We start from the raw sequence: 20,896 nt of genomic DNA, 5'->3' as shown, positions 1-20,896 counted from the left end.
TGTTAAAAAGGCAATATTTGGGAAAGTAAAATAGGAAAGCTTTTTACTCTGGGCAACTTCTAAAATTTAAACTATCTGTCACTCACTTATGAAAGGGGAAGTGATACTTAAAATCCAAATACAATCTTTTTCTTTTGAGTATTACCAGAAAATGGAGTCACAGATTGGAGTTCCAATTCTGGCTGCTGAGGTGGTGTGTCTTTGACAAGCTATTTAGCTTCCCTTTGCCTCAATTTCCTCATCTGTAAAATGAGCTTAATAAGTGTAAGTGTCCAGTGAATGGTTCATTAATATTGATGAAGTTGAATCTGTAGTAGTGTATATTTTCTCCAATAAATTGAAGCTTATTCTAGTTACTGTTTCTCAAACTGATTTACATATATTTCTGATCTTCAAAAATCTAAGCATCTATACTGTCCTTCACTGAGGCACCTACTCTAGACTATAATATAGAATGAAAGAAATACAACAGAGCACCTAAAGTTAGAATTTTAGTGTTTGAGCCTTGGACCTTGAAAATTACCTAGTCCAGGGGTTCCCAAACATTGACCTTTAGGCCGTGCCCTCACCAGTGAAGAGTTTTTACTGGTCCATGGTGAAGTGAGGAAAATAAGACAACAGGCCATGAGATTTTTTTTTAATTAATTAATTAATTTATTTATTTTTGGCTGTGTTGGGTCTTCGTTTCTGTGCGAGGGCTTTCTCTAGTTGCGGCAAGTGGGGACCACTCTTCATCGCGGTGCGCGGGCCTCTCACTGTCGCGGCCTCTCTTGTTGCGGAGCACAGGCTCCAGACGCACAGGCTTAGTAGTTGTGGCTCACGGGCCCAGTTGCTCCGCGGCATGTGGGATCTTCCCGGACCAGGGCTCGAACCCGTGTCCCCTGCATTGGCAGGCAGATTCTCAACCACTGCGCCACCAGGGAAGCCCCAGGCCATGAGATTTTTAAAGCTAAACTTTTTCCATTTAAAGGATTGCTTCTTATTATAAGATATATCCTCCTAATTTTGAGGAGTTAGATGCATTCTGTATTTTATGAAATGATGGTGATAGTAAATGATAGGTTTATGTTTTTTGTTTTTATGTCCATACCTGGCCAAAAAAAAAAATTGGCAGCTGTGTCATTGCTGCCTTCTTTGTTTTTAAAACTTTTATTGGTCCATGATATCTTTTTTTTTTTTTTATTAAAGCTTTTTTTTTTTTTTTTAAATTTTTATTTATTTATATTTATTTTTGGCTGTGTTGGGTCTTCGTTTCTGTGCGAGGGCTTTCTCTAGTTGCGGCAAGCGGGGGCCACTCTTCATCGCGGTGCGCGGGCCTCTCACTGTCGTGGCCTCTCTTGTTGTGGAGCACAAGCTCCAGACGCGCAGGCTCAGTAATTGTGGCTCACGGGCCTAGTTGCTCTGCGGCATGTGGGATCTTCCCAGACCAGGGCTCGAACCCGTGTCCCCTGCATTGGCAGGCAGATTCTCAACCGCTGCGCCACCAGGGAAGCCCGGTCCATGATATCTTAAAATCTGAATCCAACTTTCTTATTGTACAGATGAGGAAAGAGACAGGAGGTTATTTAATTTGTTCCAGGTAGTGCAGCTCAGCAAGCTTCTGAGCTAGGACCAAAGCCCTGTATACAGTGCTGCCTCTCTTGCATTTCTGGTCTTCTGAGAATTGCTTTCATTATAATAGATTATGAAATTGAAACAGAAGATCTAGTAGTTCTTATGTGCTAATTCAAAACACTCAGTGTTCTTGTAAAGCTAAGGCTTAAAGTCTACTGATCAGCCTGCATTAGAAAAATCTTGAATATGACCAAAGATTTTCATCAACAGGCCAGAATTAGTTGTCCCTGAATTCAGCTACATAGGCAGCATGCTATCCCATGATTGACAAAGAAGATACCAATAAGTTTAGTGTTTCCTTTGGGAAATAGACCATAGTGCAATTGTGAGGGCTGTAGTATTCAGGCTTCTATAGTTATTTATCCAGAGAGTCTGTTTTCTCTTTCTCTCTCTCTCTCTCTCGCTCTCCCCCCCTCCCCCCACCCCTACACACACACACACACACAGACACACATATATCCTACACACATAGATAAATACTTATAGTAGTTGGCCTGCAGCCCATCTAGATGTGTAACAGAAAAAACTACCAAGGTGAAGAGCTGGACTTGCCAGGAGCCTTAGCGAGACCATCTGGCCAGTTGTGTTCAGGAGTCAACAGACACTTTGGAGACTCCTCTTCAATTGGCATAGCTCTGCCTTGGCTATCCCCAAATACACTTCAAAACAGAAGTACCTAATTCCCTCATCTCCCTTGCCTCACTCACGTTTGTGAAGCTCACATGGGCCAGGTAAACAAATGAACGTGAAGAGAGAACAGAATGGAAAGTATTACCCATCCCTAACATGGAGACATTACCTCTAGGAGTACTTTTCCATGGCTTCTTGTGTTTGACTTCATGTGGCTTCCTTCTTTAGTTAAGAATTCTTTAATTTCTCAAATGTCAGGCACACACTAATGCAATGTCAATAATTTAAATACATATTGAATTAATAATAATGTTAATAATTTAAATACATATTGAATTAATAATAATGTTAATTTAAAAATACGTATTGAATTTTTCATTGTCTTTGGAATACCTGTGCCCTTTTCTTACCAACACTAATATTTAAGAGTTGACTGAATGGCTATAAGATTTCAGTCTTCAACAGATTTATCACTCTTTGAGTTCTTTTATTAACCTCATTTATAAGGAATATTTACTACTGAAGCGCAGAGTGAAGCTTTTTTGTTTTGTTTTGTTTTCTACCATGATACAGTTTCACGTCATGGTGGCCAGGTAGCTGAGTCGTAGTGACTTATTTAGCCATTTTGTAAGAAATGGTTTAAGACTGCATTGCTGCATAACTTTTAACAGTGTGAAGTACTGGGAAACAACATTTGCAGAGAACCAACCTATTAAACTGGTCCCTCCTCTAGCAAAGGTGGAAGATAGGGCATGTGGCCAAAAAAGATGTAAGTTGCAAAATTCTCCCTATAACACAAAGGTACTCCCGTGGGAAGTATCACTGCTGGTTACAGATTTTTATTTGAACCTGAGTTCATGGTTGGCAGCCCACAGTTGTATTACTTTATTATAATTAGTAGATAAGATGATAGAAGACAGATGAGTAACAAATAGGTAAGATGACAGTAGAGTCTGCATATTTCTCACTCAGATGAAACACATTCGTAACTGTGAGCTAATTTGAAAGGTCAGATCTGTAGCCCAGTTGTTTTTGATTAACTAGTGTTAAGATCATAAAGAAAAAATATCCAGTAAATGGAAGACTTTACAGACAAAATTCAAGTCTACACCATGCGTGATGGGCCGTCTAATGTAGCAGCAGGGTTTTGTCTACAGGGACCTGTAGCAGATCCTCTTTAGCAGCAGCTGTAGAACACTGGAATTGTCATTGTGCTGGCTGCTTCCCTTCTACAGCACTGAACCCTTATATTTCTCTCTAAACACATAACTCCTAGAACTTAGTTTGTCTCCCCTTTTTCATGATGTCTGGTAAAGTTGGATTGTAACATGCTTTGTCAGTAGGTGCCACTTCTAGCATGATATATCCTCAAAATTCCTTACATGTAAACTTTGGATTAAATTATATCCAGCCCACTCTCAACTTTGGAAAGCTAGCTGGGACGAAGTGAGAGAGTAGCATTGACATATATACAGTACCAAATGTAAAATAGATAGCTAGTGGGAAGCAGCTGCATCACACAGGGAGATTAGCTCCGTGCTGTGTGACCACCTAGAGGGGTGGGATAGGGAGGGTGGGAGGGAGACGCAAGAGGGAGGGGATATGGGGATATATGTATACATATAGCTGATTCACTTTGTCATACAGCAGAAACTAACAAAACATTGTGAAGCAATTATACTCCAATAAAGATGTTAAAAAGAAATCGTGTGTTGCTATCACTTAAAATGAGGAAGAGATATGTAATTATACACACTGTGTGTGAAGTGCAGAAGCACAACGTGGGCTCCTAGATCTCATTTCAACATACTAGATCTCATTTTAACACGTGAGTAGGGTCCCAATTATATACTATCCGATGACCTAGAAAAAGCATTATCTGATGAATGAATGCTGAGGATGTTCTTAAGGCGTTATGGGAGGGAACACGTGCTAGAACAAGAAAGAGCATCTTCAACATGGCAGCTGAGGTGCTTTCTTTGCTGGGGAAAGGTGGGAAGAGACTAGCAGGATGGCGACTTCAGGAGTTAATACCTGTCCAGGTGATGAAGTAAATGGGTTTGGTTAATCTTGTTAGAGACACACCCAAAGATCAGTCATAGTTGTGAGACACTCCTAGTCAAACTAGCTAAGCACAGGTGCAATGTGGTGTTAGAGAGCATCTATATATTCACCCTAGGTGTTTTTGTTTTGCTTTTTTCAGTTTTCAAATGTATTTATTATAATTACTGTATACCGGGTTAAAAGTTTGCTTGTATAAGCTATTTCATATTTATTATATTGGCTTACTAACTTTGAGTCAGATGAGACCTACAAGGGACAGACGGATGTATATTTCACATGATTATTCAGTCTTGTAGACTGCCTGCTAGCAAAAGATCCTGCTAGCTACTCTTAATGACTTTTATTTTCTTAAAATATTAACACTTAAAAAGTTTTAATGTTAAAATGTTAATTTTAATGTTTTAGGTTTAGTGTCAAGAGTTGACTGAATGGCTGTAAGATTTCAGTCTTCAACAGATTTATCAGTCTTTGAGTTTTTTTATTAATCTCACTTATAAGGTATATTTACTACTGAAGAGGAGAGTGAAGTTGTTTTGTTTGTTTTCTACCATGATACAGTTTCACATCACGGTGGCCAGGTAGCTGAGTTGTAGTGACTTATTTAGCCATTTTGTAGGAAAATGGCTAAATAAGTCATTTGTCTACAAGTGTTTTAATGTTAAAAGTTTTAATATTAAAATATAAAGTTAATTATATTGTAATGTAGCTCCTGTAAAGTTTGATTTCATGAACCAAAGGCAACCAATTTCTTTAACATGTATATGAGCTTTCTCCTATATGTTTTAAAATCATTTGGAGCTTTTCAATAGTGTGTGAAAGAAAATAGGATTTTTAAAAAAAGCACCCCAGCCCTTTACAGAAGTCTTGGTGATGTAATATCTATGTAGAAGTATGATCTTTTAAAGTGCAACCGGTATGCTTACCTGTTTAATCTCTTGGATTTTTTATAATTTTCTGATTTAAAGTTTAGTGAATACAGCTTATCCTTTTCAGAAGGCAAATTATCTCTTTATTTGGTGTTTAAATTACCCTTAAGTGATGTGTGATTTGAAAATGTGATTTCTTAAAGTAGCACTGACATAGTTAATCACTGATTATCAAGTTTATATTTTTTGTGTTTTCATAAGGTATTATATCAAGGACAGATGAAGTTAGTTTGCCCTACCACGTGTTTCAGCTTGGTAGATGTGTGCATCCTTGCTTGGTTTAGTCTATTTTATAAAACTTTTGAAAAAAAGTGTTTTGGCATTGACTTCAGTTTATTAGTTTTTCTCTTTAATTCTTAAATGGGTGTTGTGTCACATGCTGCTGGGAAAGATGATTTCTTTTAAATTCAGACTTTAATCAGTATGTAGTATTTGTTTACTTTGTGTACTAGAGCTTAATGTATTACTAATGCTTTTTGTGTTTAACCTAACTATCTCAGAGCGTTTGAAGTAACTGGAATGAAATACTTAACATTAAACTTGACCTCAAAATAAAAAAAAATTGCATCTGATTTTCACTTACACTTCTAGGACTTACTAGACACCTAAAGGGCCTTTTTCCCCTATAAAAATGCCTTAGGCTGTAGGACAGATCAGTGCTTAAAGTTGTCATCAGGATTTTTTTCATATACAAAGTTTGTCACTCTCACTCATTTAGATTATACCAGTATGACCAAGGTCACAGACAGTACAGCTAAAAGTATGGACTTTAAAATCAGATAGACCTGGGTCCAAATCCCTACTTAGCTGTGTTAACTTGGGCAAATGATCTGTCTGAGACTGTTATATCATCAGCTATGTCATCAGGGTATTACTTCAAAAGGGTTTTCTGATGGACTAAATGAAATAATGTATCTAAAGGACTGAGCACAGTGCCTAGCTCCTAGTACAGGTTCAATAAGTGGTTATTAATCTGATTCTCATATAGAATGCCGAACATCAGCAGGAATGATTAGCTATCCCCTGACTGAAGCTGATGCCCTGCCCTTTTACAGCTGAAATACAAATGCATCACTTGATTTCAAGGAAGCGCAACTCAGAGTTTATGTCCTCCTGGTGGGACAGCAGTATTTCTCTTCATACATGGCAGGACAGCATTCCTCTCTGAAAGGCATCCGTGAAAAAGCACATAGTAAAAATTCTATAACCCTCTTGCTTTTATAACAACTGTCTTTTCCCTCCATGTAACAGGCAGTTTTTCCAGTTTCATATTTTCTCTCAAGCAACTAAACACATGTTCAAATTAATTACCAGGGACTTTAAGAGTATACCATTTCCTAGAGTGTTGGCATGGACAAGTGATTTTTTAAAAAGATGACTAAGGTTGGTTGTCTTCCGGCTATTGCACTTACGTCCATTTTTACTTTATAGTTTCAGAGCAATCCATGTCCATTCTTTTTTTTTTTCTTTTGGCTGCGCTGGGTCTTCATTGCTGCACACGGGCTTTCTCTAGTTGCGGCGAGCGGGGGCTACTCTTCATTGCAGTGCGCACGCTTCTCATTGCGGTGGCTTCTCTTGTTGCGGAGCACAGGGTCTAGGCGCTCGGGCTTCAGTAGTTGTGGCACGTGGGCTCAGTAGTTGTGGCACACGGGCTTAGTTGCCCCGCGGCATATCGGATCTTCCCGGACCAGGGATCTAACCCGTGTCCCCTGCATTGGCAGGCGGATTCTTAACCTCTGGACCACCAGGAAAGTCCCTCCATGTCCATTCTTATTTCAGTCAACAAGTTTATTGAACAGTTAACACACAGAGGTACTGTTGTAGGAGGATTCAGCAGCAAACAATAAACTCTCTGCCTCTTGGAGCTTTTATGTTCTAATGGGGGCATTCATAATAAACATGAAAAATACAGCATATGACATAGTAGTTACAAGTACTAAGGAGAATAATAAAGCGAGAAAGGGATAGGAGGTCTTGGGGTTTGATTTTGGAGTGGCTAGAGAAGGCCTCACTGAGAAGGTGATATTTGAGTAAAGACAAAAAGAAGGTGAGAGAATAAGCTGTGCAGGTATCTTAGAAGAACATTCCAGTCAGAGAGCATAGCATGTACAAGGGCCCTGAGGCAGGGTCATGCTTGGTGTGTCCCAGAAACAGCAAGGAACAAGTGGGACGGTAGCAGAATGAGACAGGGAAAAGTGCTGGAGATGAAGATGGAAACTTGAGGTGGAGGACAGATCCCATCTCCTAGGTCAGAGTAAGGACTGTATTTCTGAATGAGTCATATGGGGATTCTTTGAAAGATTTTGGGCAGAGGAATGGTATGATCTAACTTGCACTTGAACTAGAGCACTCTGGCTGCTGAGTTTAGAATTTAGTATAAAGGTGGAAGCAGGGAGATCAGATTGGCTATTGCATTTATCCAGGTGAGAGAGGATAGTGGCTTGAGCCAGGATGGTAGCAGTAGAGGTGGTGAGAAGTAGTTGAATTTGATATCTGTTTTGTAAGTAGAGCTGGTAGGATTTGCTGTTGAATTGGGGGTGGAGTGTGTGAGAAAGAGAGGGGAGTGAAAGTGAACCTGGTCATCGAAGACTTTTGGTCAAAGCAACTTGAACTACAGAAACGGGCAAGACTGGGTGTTCTACGTTTGTGGGAGGACGATCAGTGGCTCAATTTTCAACATATGTATTAAATTTGAATATGTAACTGATATCTAAATGGATCTGTTTAGGAAACAGTTGGATATACAAATCTAGGTGCCTAAGGGAAACCTCCAGGCTAAGGGGGGAACATTTTGAGAGTCATCACCATATATATGCTATTTAAAGCTGTGAGACTAAATGAGATCACCATGGGAGTGAGCATAGATAAAGAAAAGGTTCAAGGACTGAGCACTATAGCATTTAGAGGTCAGGGAGATGAGGAAGAAGCAGCAAAGAAGATGGAGAAGGAATGACCAGGGAAGTCGGAAGAAAACCTGAAGAATGGGGTCTCCTGGAAGCCAAGTGAAGAAGTTTCCAGCAGGAAAAGAGGGGTCAACGGGGCTAAAGTCTGGTGGTGAGTCAAAGGGGATGAGGACTGAGCTTTAATTGACCTTGGGATCTGACAACATGGAAGTCATCGGTGACCCTGATCAGAGCAATTTTGTGGAGTGGTAGAGGGGAAAGCCCGAGCGTAGTGGGTTCAAGAGGAAATAGGAGGAGGGAAGTGGGTGACAGAGCACAGAGACAGCTCTTCTCCTTCTCCTACAGAGAAGGAGAAGAAATGGGGCCGTAGCCAGAGAAGAAGGTACAAGAGAGGGAGTGGTTTCTAAGATGAAAGAAATAATAGCCTGTTAGGATGCCGATGGGACCGATTCAGTGGAGCCGGAAAAATTAATGAGGCAGGAGAGAGAGGGAAGAATCGGTAGAGTGGCGCCGCCAGGTCTTTGTGGTCTAGACAGGGGTGTCACACACAGGTGAAGGGGTCGGCCTTAGCTAGGGGCATCACTAGTCCATCTCTAGTCACGGGAGAGAAGAGAGCACGTGGCCACAGATCCGAGTAGATGGGAGTCTGTGGAGGTTCTCTTCAGACGGTTTTAGTTTTCTCAGCCAAGTGGGAAGCCAGGTCAGCAGCTGAGAATGAGGATGGTGGAGGAGCCTCGGTGGCCTGAAGAGAGAGAACGAAGGGTAACCCCAGGAGAGCAAGCCTGCGGGCCGCCTAGTGCAGGGCAGCACAGTTTCTGTGCAGCTTCAAGGGTCCATCTGCGGGAGCAATCACGGATCTAAAGGCGGACGTTCAGCACAGCTGGGTGTTTCTCCAGCCAAATTCAGCTGCATGGGGACAAGTGCAGATTAGGTGGCGGACAGGATTTAACCAGGTTGTGGTTTAGCCGAGTGAGTACCGTGAAGAGGGAGAGATGCAAGCGGGTCAAAAGTGTATTCCAGGAACTGATTATTAGCGCTCATGAAATCGAAGCTGAAATCTGACGAAGGATTCTCCCAACAGTGCCATGAAGTAGATGACACAAGCGGTATTCCTGTTTTACACACAGTGCCACTGGTACAGAGCTTTTAGGTGAGAGGTCATATATCTCACCCGAAGTCACACATAAGAGCAGACGCTGAGGTTAGAAGCCAGACCTCCTAACTTTGTTTAGTCCATTTACCACCCAGGATATCAGACTTTCTCTTCTTTAGAGAACAATTCATTTTCCCCTAATATAATAGCAGGGTGCTTAATCTTGAGTTGCCAAATCATCATACACGTGTTTCTTATAGTATAGTGGCGTTCTAGTAACGTTGACTCTGAAATAATTCAGTTTTCCCATTGACTTAGATCATAAAAGGGGAACAGCACTTTACACAGAAAGCTCGAGAGCGTCTGCTACTCTACTTGCTGTTTTCTGATACATCCTGCAGTTCTGCCCCCATCCATTCCCCAGTCCGTGAGGACTGTCCTCATTTCCCAATCTTTGTCCTCTCCTTTTGAAAACATATCCATCCTTCATACTGACTCCAAATACTGTGCTATTTTGTGAAACCTTTCTGGATGGTTCTCCTTCCTCCCTCTTTTTGTCCCCCCAAAACTGGATGTAATCTCATCCCTCTTTTGAATACCTTTAGCATTTTGTTCTTGCTTCTCTGATGGGATCTATCATATTCTACTGTATATAATTGTGAACTCATCTCCCTGCACCCTACCATACATATGGACACATATGTACGTGCACACGTGCATATGAAGGATTGAGAGCATGTTTTACTCATCTTTGTGTGCTTAAGTGCTCAAAACTTACACATAGTAGGTGTTCAAATCTTTTTTTTTTAAATGAATTTATCAATAGGCTGGATGTAACACTGGAAAACCTTTGATAAGGAAGGATTTTTAGATGATAGGCAGAACTGGGCAGAGCCTGGCTGGGGAGCTTGAAAAGAGCACCAGACTTGGGGACAGGCCTTGGTTACAGTTTGTACTGTCACACATTTGCTTCTCTTTGAGATGAAAGATCAGACAATATCAGTGGCTCAAATAGTCAGCTGAAATGGAGGTTCCAGTGTGCCCCCACCAAATCAACTCTGCCTTTTGCTTTTATTTGTACTTGTGTTTTCACGTCCACATAAGATTTTATTCAAATGAATGAGCCATACCTCGCCCCCTGCCCCCAGTACCACCAGAAAGAATTAGAAAACTTCTGGACTAAATGACCTCTCTGATTTCTCTTTACCTGAATGTTCTTTGAGCCTTGTGTGCTCTGTGTGTGTGTGTGTGTGTGTGTGTGTGTGTGTGTGTGTTTATGTGTATGTGTCTCTGTACTATGAGGATTAAGTAGATGTTTCCCTACCTCCAAGACTTAAGGCAAATCTGTTTAAAAGATTAAGTGTATATAACAACATGAATGACTGAACACATACAATACAGTTTAAATCTAGCTAGATTGTAAGCCCTTCAAAAGCTGTCTTCTACTTCTTCAGCCCCAAGGGTGAGCCTGAGGTGGTACTTCTGGTATTGTCCCTGATAATTTACATATTGAAATAAGTATTTATTTTGAATTGATTTCCTTTCAGTACTTCTTTATGTTACCAGTAAAGAATTATTTTAAAAAATTGTGTGTGTAGGTAGACTATCATCTGAGACTATCATCTGTGACTGTCCTTTAAGGTGTATAAAGGAATATTATAAAGTATTTGTTATAACAAAGAGGTGTTGGGTTTGATAGGGTTGAGAACTCCTGGTCTGTGCTCTACACTTACGTGCTTAGATGTTTAAAAATGATGGTATAATCCAGGATCAGAATGAGTGGTAGACATTTCAAGTGATGTGGGAAATTAGAAAAAGGAAAGATTATCAAGGATTTGGGTAGTCATGGAATGTCTGATGGAGGAGAGGATTGTTAGACTTGTCAAAGAGACTGAGAAAGCAATTTCTAGGTATAATAAATCATAAAATTAAAGTTGGAAGGGCCCCAGGAAATCATCTAGGCCAGAAATCTTTAGTGTAAGGGTGGTGTCACCCTTTGGTGTTCATGCATGGATTCCAGGGAACTCAGGAATCCCCTGAATTTGTGTATACCATTTTGCATATCTTTCTGAGGGGAACTCGGTTCTTAGTTCTCATTGGATTCTGAAAGGGACGCATCACCTCTAGGAAGTTAAGGGCTACTGATCTAGTCAGAGCCTAAGCTCAGACAGATTTTTTTGCCCAAGGTTACACAGCCAGTCAGTGACAGAGATGGGGTCTGAAACCCGGGTCTTTTCACCTGTAGTTTCTTGCTCATTTCACCACACTCAGTTGACGGACAGGAACAAAAGCAGAGGCAGGATTAAGGATTAAGCTACCATTTTATAGTAGTTGGTGTAAAAACGCACAACTCTCTTGGGGTCAGTAGTCCATTTCCACAACAGTTGCAGAAGGATGCACTTCAATTTGTCTCCTCAAAGTGAACTAATATTTTAATTTTTGTAGTTGAAATACACTGCCACTCTCCAAAACAGCTTTCTCAGCTGAAGGCACGCTCTTGGAGAGACATTATTCTCCCTGAGGCTGTTTCTGCAGTTCCTTTCCATTTGGCACTGTTTTTTTCTGACCTGCAGTGGCCTCCAGTTTCCTGTCAAATCAAATCAAAACTACTTTGCCTGATTTGTCAGACCCTATACTACTGTGGCCTGTTTAGCCAGCAAGTACTCTGTGCCCCACTCAGCTGAGTGTCCTTATTTTTGGCAGTCTCTCCTCTCCCAAAGTCCTTTCATTTCTACCTCTTTATCTTTTATCATGTGGTTCCCCAGCCCAGAATGACCTCCATTCTTTCTCCTTTGTTTCCAGATCCCCGACATAAGGTCCAGCTTAAGTCTAATCTCCACAAAGCCTCCCCTAGTAACTGTGGACCATTTTGCACTTGCTCTGAACTGCTATCGCATTTATTGCTTGCACTGCACACCGTAGCACTTAGGTATTTCCACAGGCTTTTCATCGGAAAGGCTCCAGTGGTCACTTTGGGAGTGGGGTTCCAGGAAGTCCAGGGTGGGACTCTGGGCACCCCCAATCCCTGCTTCAGCCAGAGCAGTTCCACTTTAGTGTCTATATATGGGAAGTCTGCATGAGTGTTTATTTGAAGAAATGGTTTCGCTGCCACCTTCTCCTGCAAACAAAGTTTGAAAAACACTGGATCTATCTTGTGTGCTGATGGCCTCACAAGTGTTAACTCGTAATGGGCAAGGGCCAGGACTTACACTACTGTGGACTTAATACTCCCACTCCCAGGCAACTGGTGCAATTTTGAGCACAAAGTGGGCAGGTAGGAAATGATTTTATGATTGTATTGCTCCAATTTGGGGGATAGGAGGTAGTGAATAATAGCATTACCAAGAAATTATCTTAAAGAAGACCTCAGAATAATATTTCTGGGTTGATCTTTGAGAAATAAACCGAAATTGGTGGATTTTTTCTCTCTTTTGGATACAAAACCGAATCCTATTTAGAGCTATCCAGTTTACATATACATATTTAAGAGAAACCTCAATATTGGCATTCACTACTCTCCCAAAGTGTAGCCAAGCTTAAATACCACATGCCTGCCCTCATATAGGCACTATAAGTGTTACACGACTGACTTAGAGTGGTGTGTAGTATACCTAAAAACCTATAAAAATTAAATTTAAAATTTATGGCCATAATGATTCAAACTGGAAAATGCCAGTCTTTCAGACCAGTTATTTCCGCTTTCTTGTATCAAATCAATTATAGAAACTAATAAAGACCTGAGTATTTAAATCAATGGTCTATCAACTTGTTAATACTCTTTTGTTTTGTTTTTGTTTTGTTTTGTTTTCCCTGCTCTCTGCCTGGTTCACTGTCTTCACCTACAGGTGTACTTTATTGTCGGCTTCCAAAGATTACTAACTCTTATCTGTATCATTAAAATTGAACTGCCTTGACTCTTCTGCTACTCTTACTACCGCTTCCATTATTGCCTTCTTCAGCAAAATCAGGCTTTCTGAAGCCAAAGAATAACAAGAAATAAACACCATTTTAGAAGCCTTGCCACTATGAAACTTAAGCAAAATGTGCTCACCATTATTTTGCTGCCTATCCACTTGTTAATAACAGTATACAGTGCCCTTGTATTTATTCCGTGGTATTTTCTTACCAATGCCAAGAAGAAAAACGCTATGGCAAAGAGAATAAAAGCTAAGCCCACCTCAGACAAACCTGGAAGTCCGTATCGCTCTGTCACGCACTTCGACTCACTAGCTGTCATACACATCCCTGGAGTAGACACCCTGGATAAATTATTCGATCATGCCGTATCCAAGTTTGGGAAGAAGGACAGCCTGGGGACCAGGGAAATCCTAAGTGAAGAAAATGAAATGCAGCCAAATGGAAAGGTTTTTAAGAAGGTAAAGCATTTTTGTGCTTCCTATTGTTTTTAAAGGGGACGGTACACTTTACTTTATTGTAAATCAAGTGCATTTAAAACATGCTGGCATTCCATCATAGTGCCCGTAACTAATTCTCAGAAGGTGCTCACAGCATCTGTGTATATTCACTTGAGGGTATTTTTAGAGTTCTACACTTTGAATAGTATGTTAATTGCTTGTTTGAGTACCTATGCTAATATTACAGAATGTCTCACTTTAACAGTTAATTCTTGGGAATTATAAATGGATGAACTATCTCGAAGTGAACCACAGAGTGAATAACTTTGGTAGTGGACTCGCTGCCTTGGGACTGAAGCCAAAGAGCACTATTGCCATTTTCTGTGAGACCAGGGCTGAATGGATGATCGCAGCACAGACCTGCTTTAAGTACAACTTTCCTCGTAAGTGCCTGGTGTTTTTGGAGGGGAGAGAGAGTGGGCTTTGCTTACATGTGAAATTGTCCTGAGATCCTCTTGTTTTCCAAGCAAGTGTTCAGCCAGAACCTATTGGCCTTGAGAAACTGAATTGACTGATGATTTTTGCCCAGTTTGTGGCACTTCCAGTATTTCTGGGTTTCTTTAGGTTTAAAAAGTTAGAATCCCGAAAATTTGTGAGAAAGATTTGTAACCACCAGGAAGTTTGAGGCAAGGTTGAAGGGTAATAGCAGAGACTATGAAATCCAATTAGATTATAAAATGTCTTTGCACCTGTGAGTATATCTGTCATTAAAAGTTGACTTAAATAGTATATCTAAGAAATGTTTATCATTTAACTTTTGTGTTCATTTTTTATTATGTAGTTGTGACTTTATATGCCACACTTGGCAGAGAAGCTGTAGTTCACGGGTTAAATGAATCTGAGGCTACCTATCTGATTACTAGTGTCGAACTTCTGGAGAGTAAACTTAAGGTAAGTATGAAATTTTCTTTTAATTCATGGTAGTGTTTGACAGCATAGGAGAATGTTCAAGAATTGAGTTTATTGCATACCTATATTTAATAACTGGATTTTCTTTCTGCTCAACAGAATGCATTGTTGGATATTAACTGTGTTAAACATATCATTTATGTGGATAATAAGACGATCAATAAGGCAGAATACCCTGAAGGATTTAAGATTCACAGCATGCAATCAGTAGAAGAGTTGGGATCCAAGCCAGAAAACTGTAAGTAAAGCAGTTAAAACAAATTGATTAATCTCTTCAAGGCTTGTTATTCCAGTAGGTTAGGAAAAGCAGTAATGCAAGTGAAAGCTGTAAAGTTCTCTGATTTAAATCAGTTCTCTGATTTAAAAAAAAGTTCTCTGATTTAAAAAAAAAATCAAAGTTCTCTGATTTAAAAAACTTTAAAAATGTTTAAAAACTATCAAGACCATATATGATTAAGATTTTTCTCTCCCTTTCTCCTCAAAAAGGTAACCACTATTTGAAATATTACTAAATGGTTGAGGCTTATGGCAGTTGCTGCCAAACTTTTCTTTTTTCAAAGAAACCTACTATAACCTTCCAATCTGGACTCACGTAAGGCAAAGATCTCAGGCCTTCCATTCAGTAAACTTTTTTTTTTTAAATGCTTAATGCTACTGATTTTCATCATGTCTCAGAGGATACAGAGCTGTTTGCCAAAACCATACTTGGATTATTCTACCACTGATATGGTAGTTGGTGTTTCATTTGAAACAAGTTAAGTGTGTCGTATATCAAAATGCCAGTTGGTCATCAGGACAGAGGGTTGAGCAAATGAAATACTCCACTGAAACATTTTTCTTTCTCATGTTTAATGAGAAGATCACAATACTCTACTAGATGAGTAATCCGAGTCTTTTATCACAGGCATAAGTATGCCTGCCCTTTGCTCTGGGGAAAGATATTATCTTTATCGTACTGGACAGTGCACATGCCTGCTCTTTGCTCTGGAGGGAGGCACTTTCTCTGTCTTCCAAGGCTGTTCACTGTGCAGTCATCCTTGCAAAGACAGTCTGGAACAGTCAGTGCCTCTGCTCGCAAGATGTACAGAAACTCAAGAGACCCATGGAGAATTATCTCTCAACACCAGGTTGACCCTGCAAGATCGCGGTAAACTTGACTGGGAAGTCCTGATTGATAGGGATTGGTTGGCACAAAACTATGGGGGGTATTGGTCCTCATAATTTTGTGTGAGCCCGAGCATCATAGACCACAGGTCCCACCTAGTCCACTCATCTCTACAGTTAATAAGACACATATGTTTGGGGTGATACTTCACCTGAGTAGACAGTTGTTATGGTGATGACAGGAAGTGAAGTGTCACATGGTGTGCTTAGCCTGAGAAGACCTTAACATATCTACTGCTGCCGCTTCCATCAGTCATCAGAAGAAGGATGCAGTCCCCGTTTGCTTGATTTATAAACTATGACAGTAGATACCTTTAAGGAGCATTAACATTACCTCATTTAAGTATAACTTTATCTTTGGTTATCTCAGTACTAAATCATACCGTTTAAAATGGTTATTTTAACTTGTATATAGAAATGTGATTCATTTTATAAACTGATTTGTAAAAAAGTTTATTTTGTAGAGCAGTTTTAGGTTCACAGCAAAACTGAGGGGAAGGTGCACACGTGCACAGCGTCCCCCATTATCAGCATCCCAGAGTGCTATGTTTGTTACAATTGATGACCCTACATTGACATCGTTATCACCACAAATCCATAGTTTACATTAGGGATTCCTCTTGGTGTTACACATCCTACGGGTTTGGACAAATGTATACTGACATGTTTCATCATTATAGTATCATACAGAGTATAAACTCATTTTTTAGAATCCAACAACCTTATTAAACTTTTATTTATTTAATTGCGATCATATGCCTGGGGATTCTTGGTTATTTTGGTGTATTCTAGAAAGGAAAGGAGATTACTAGGTTAGCACAATAATACACTGTGTTGAAAGTGGAAGCCCCAGTGTGCTGTTTAAAACTTAGCATGTTAGAATCTTAGAGTTGATGTCGCCTTAAAGATCAAATCAAAAACAACAACAACAGCAACAACAAAGGAACACAAGGAAACTTAGGGAAGTGATGGACACGCCTGTTGCCCTGATTGTGGTGATTGTATCACGGGTGTTTGTCTACGTTCAGTCATCAAATTGTGCACATTAATATATTCAGTTCTTTATATTATCAATTATACCTCAGTAAAGCTATTAAAAAGCTATATGAACAGTTTAGATATACATTATCTCTTGTGGGCAGCACTCTTGTGCATCCAACCTAGGCTAGATAGATTAAGAGCTGGAAGCAAATTCATGTCACGTTAAAATTTAAAATATTGACACACACATATATATATACATACACAGTGTTTGTTTAGAGTGTGCATGTAGGCACTTAATAAACGGGGAATTGAAATTTCACTCAACTTTTTGTTTAGTTAGTATTGTGGAATGACAAAAAAACGTTATGTCTTGTAATAGCAGTTCTCTTTATTAGTAGGCTGAAAGATACTTTCAAGGAACATTTACAGTTTCTCTAATTCTTTTTCCCTGTGTATGACTGTTCTAATTATATTTATTGAAATGTGATTTGTTGCCTGTTTCATCTAAAAATGTTAAGCTTCTATGTTATGTCTTCTTAACTTCGTTGTTCCAGTAATTCATTTTTATTGTATTTTACAAATGCACCCATCCGTAAATTATTAGGGGAAAAAAGGGTCCTCACAGCAGATAGTTTGAGATGCACAACTCTAGCAGACAGGTTAACAAGCTCCAGCCTGCCTCTGTTTCTCTAAATGAAGTTGGATTGGAACACAGTCACATCCATTTGTTTAACAACTGCCTATGCTTCCTTTCACCCTACAGCAATAAAGTTGGGTAGTTTTGGCACAGACCACATGACCCTCCAAGCCTAAAATATTTACTGTCTGGTCCTTTGCAAAGAAAGCCTGCAGATCCCTGCTCAAGACGGCTGACTGTAATCTGTTGGGAAGACCTCTCTATTTCCCTCCCCCAATCATTCAGTAAGCAGAGATGGCACTGGGGCTCAGGACCCTTAAGATGATTAAACGTTCCTACCTGCAGACAGAGGGCAAGAAGAAACGAAGTTTAGAAACTGATTAGATATTACCTTTGGTAGGAAATGAAGGGCTTGTAAACCCCTTTAAACTATCTCTTTTTCTTAGTTTCCAAAAATTCCTGTCTGATTTTGATTAAAAAGAATCAAAGTATGGTATGCCCTGATAGGGGAAAAAGCACTAATTCTGGAAGACGCAAAAGAATTCCCAATCCAGACACATACCAAGTATTCTAACTACAGGAGTGAGGGAGCGTGTGTGTGTGTGTGTGTGTGTGTGTGTGTGTGTGTGTGTGTAGTGTAGCAGAGAGAAAGGATCTCCTGCTATAATTTTAATCTCACTGCACTTTCAATACTTTTAAACAATGATTTCCTGTATAGATTTCAAGAAGCAACAATCAAAACAGTAGGCATTATCGTTTTGGTTTGATATCCTTTGGATTTTACTTGCTACTTGGAATCTAATAAAAATATGTTAAATGTATAATGGTTCTCTAATTCAATATCCATGGTTCAATTATTTTAAAATAAAATTATTTTTCAAAAAACTTGAAAAAACTCAAGTCCAGTGGTTTTTCAGTCAGGAGTGTGTATGAGTGTCACCTGTGGAGCCTTTGATCCATGTCACACATACAGAATCAGAATTTTCAGAACTAGGGTCCAGAGATAGTATTTTATTTAAGTTCCACAGGTGATTCTCATGCCCACTACTGGTTAAGAACCATAATCTAGTCCAACTGTCTCATTTTAGAGATGAGAAAACTGAGGCTTGAGGAGCTCACACAAAATACTCTGTCTTCCTGATTCTCCAAATCTTAGCTATCTTTCCACAACAAGGCCCTGTAAACAGCACTGTGCAGAGGCATGAACAGACAGGGATTAGGCTAAACATCCAGAAGATGGGCCAGATTGAGTTTGAAATTCTCATTGCAGGTAACCAGAATTTGATAACCATTTTCGTGGTGATTAACAGTAGAGAGTATTAGTTTTAAATAGTTTATCGTTACGCCAAAATCTAAAAATCTTACCTTTGCTTAGCAATTTGACTTGTAAACTAGAGAAAATTTGGTGCTTTGTCATTTATTTAGCAAGCGTTCCTCCAAGTAGACCAACTCCTTCGGACTTGGCTATCGTCATGTATACCAGTGGTTCTACTGGCCGACCTAAGGGAGTGATGATGCATCATAGCAATCTGATAGCTGGAATGACAGGCCAGTGTGAGAGAATTCCTGGACTGGGGTAAGAGAGAATTATTCAACTTTCTTCTTAGAAATCAGAGCTCATGTTTGGCATTCTCTAGTCTGTATTAAAACGCTAAGGTCATTGATGTTTCTAAGTTACAGTGTCTTTGTAAGAATGGCTAAAATGTTTCTCTTACTTTGTTTTAGACCAAAGGACACATATATTGGCTACCTGCCTTTGGCTCATGTACTAGAACTGACAGCAGAGATATCTTGTTTTACCTATGGTTGTAGGATTGGATATTCTTCTCCACTTACTCTCTCTGACCAGGTGACAAGCTTTTCAGTATATTGGCATGATCATATTAAGTTACAGTGTTTGGCTGAGGATAGATTACTAAAACATGAGATATTTTAATTCAGCTAAAACTTTCTCCTTGGCTTCAAAAGTATGCAGCTGTAGTAAATAACCTTGAGGATTTGTTAACATTGCTTTATCTACATATTTTAAAGTTATTTTGAGACAAATAATTACTTCCATTGTCTTCAGTATTCTATCAACCAAAATGTTATCAAATTAGTATTTCTGTATGATGTTAGTTGATGTTCATAGTGGTGACTTTGAGATGTGGCTTTGCCTTTTGGCTAATCAAAGAAAGTTAAAATTATCTTCAGGCTTGTTTTAGTGCTTTATCTACCTTAGTTGAAGTTTTTTGCTTTTTGTTTTTGTTTGAAAATGGATGGTCTGTGCTATGTGTGATATGTTATTAATAAAAATGCTCAGTTTACCAAAATATCCCATTTTCTTTTATCCTGGATCAGAGTTTCTCCTCTAAGAAAGGCTGAAATGTGCTAGAAGAAATAATCTACATCATAAAGCACTAATGCACTCATACCTCAGACTTGTAGGTTATGTTAGTTGGCACAGATAACTCACAGAGCAGTAGAGATCAAATTCCATGTGTAAATGTCTGTCTTTGCCCTAAATGTAGGGCCAGACACTATCAAACTCTTAGAGGAAAACATAGGCAGAACACTCTATGACATAAATCACAGCAAGATCCTTTTTGACCCACCTCCTAGAGAAATGGAAATAAAAACAAAAATAAACAAATGGGACCTAATGAAACTTCAAAGCTTTTGCACAGCAAAGGAAACCATAAACAAGACCAAAAGACAACCCTCAGAATGGGAGAAAGTATTTGCAGATGAAGCAACTGACAAAGGATTAATCTCCAAAATTTACAAGCAGCTCATACAGCTCAATAGCAAAGAAACAAACAACCCAATCCAAAAATGGGCAGAAGACCTAAATAGACATTTCTCCAAAGAAGATATACAGATTGCTAACAAACACGTGAAAGAATGCTCAACATCATTAATCATTAGAGAAATGCGAATCAAAACTACAATGAGATGTCATCTCACACCAGTCAGAATGGCCATCATCAAAAAATCTACAAACAACAAATGCTGGAGAAGGTGTGGAGAAAAGGGAACCCTCTTGCACTGTTGGTGGGAATGTAAATTGATACAGCCACTATGGAGAACAGTATGGAGGTTCCTTAAAAAACTAAAAATAGAACTACCATACGACCCAGCAATCCCACTACTGGGCATATACCCTGAGAAAACCATAATTCAAAAAGAGTCATGTACCACAATGTTCGCTGCAGCTCTATTTACAATAGCCAGGTCCTGGAATCAACCTAAGTGTCCATCGACAGATGAATGGCTAAAGAAGATGTGGCACATATATACAATGGAATATTACTCAGCCATAAAAAGAAACGAAATTGAGTTATTTGTAGTGAGATGGATGGACCTAGAGTCTGTCATACAGAGTGAAGTCAGAAGGAGAAAAACAAATACCATATGCTAACACATATACATGGAATCTAAAAAAAAAATGGCCATGAAGAACCTAGGGGCAAGATGGGAATAAAGACGCAGACCTACTAGAGAATGGACTTGAGGACACGGGGAGGGGGAAGGGTAAGCTGGGACGAAGTGAGAGAGTGGCATGGACATATACACAC

General features: G+C 39.5%; 1 protein-coding gene across 4 annotated transcripts in view; it reads left to right on the top strand.

The window, feature by feature from the left end:
• Positions 1–20,896, top strand: part of ACSL4 (acyl-CoA synthetase long chain family member 4) — a 76,655-nt gene that overhangs the window by 27,631 nt on the left and 28,128 nt on the right. For 2 of the 4 annotated variants that reach the window (XM_057537941.1, XM_057537944.1), the window contains exons 1-6: positions 13,190–13,606; positions 13,851–14,028; positions 14,427–14,536; positions 14,654–14,792; positions 18,765–18,915; positions 19,065–19,188. In XM_057537941.1, the coding sequence (XP_057393924.1) occupies positions 13,256–13,606; positions 13,851–14,028; positions 14,427–14,536; positions 14,654–14,792; positions 18,765–18,915; positions 19,065–19,188 (1,053 nt within the window). In that variant the 5' untranslated portion in view covers positions 13,190–13,255. Of the gene's footprint in view, positions 1–13,189; positions 13,607–13,850; positions 14,029–14,426; positions 14,537–14,653; positions 14,793–18,764; positions 18,916–19,064; positions 19,189–20,896 lie in introns of those variants that run through there. The other 2 variants (XM_057537943.1, XM_057537942.1) reach the window with 2 other exon arrangements.

Source organism: Balaenoptera acutorostrata, chromosome X (genome assembly GCF_949987535.1).
Source record: "Balaenoptera acutorostrata chromosome X, mBalAcu1.1, whole genome shotgun sequence".
NCBI lineage: Eukaryota > Metazoa > Chordata > Mammalia > Artiodactyla > Balaenopteridae > Balaenoptera > Balaenoptera acutorostrata.
The sequence above is the reverse complement of the archived record's forward strand: the minus strand, read 5'-3'. Positions and strand labels throughout refer to the sequence as shown.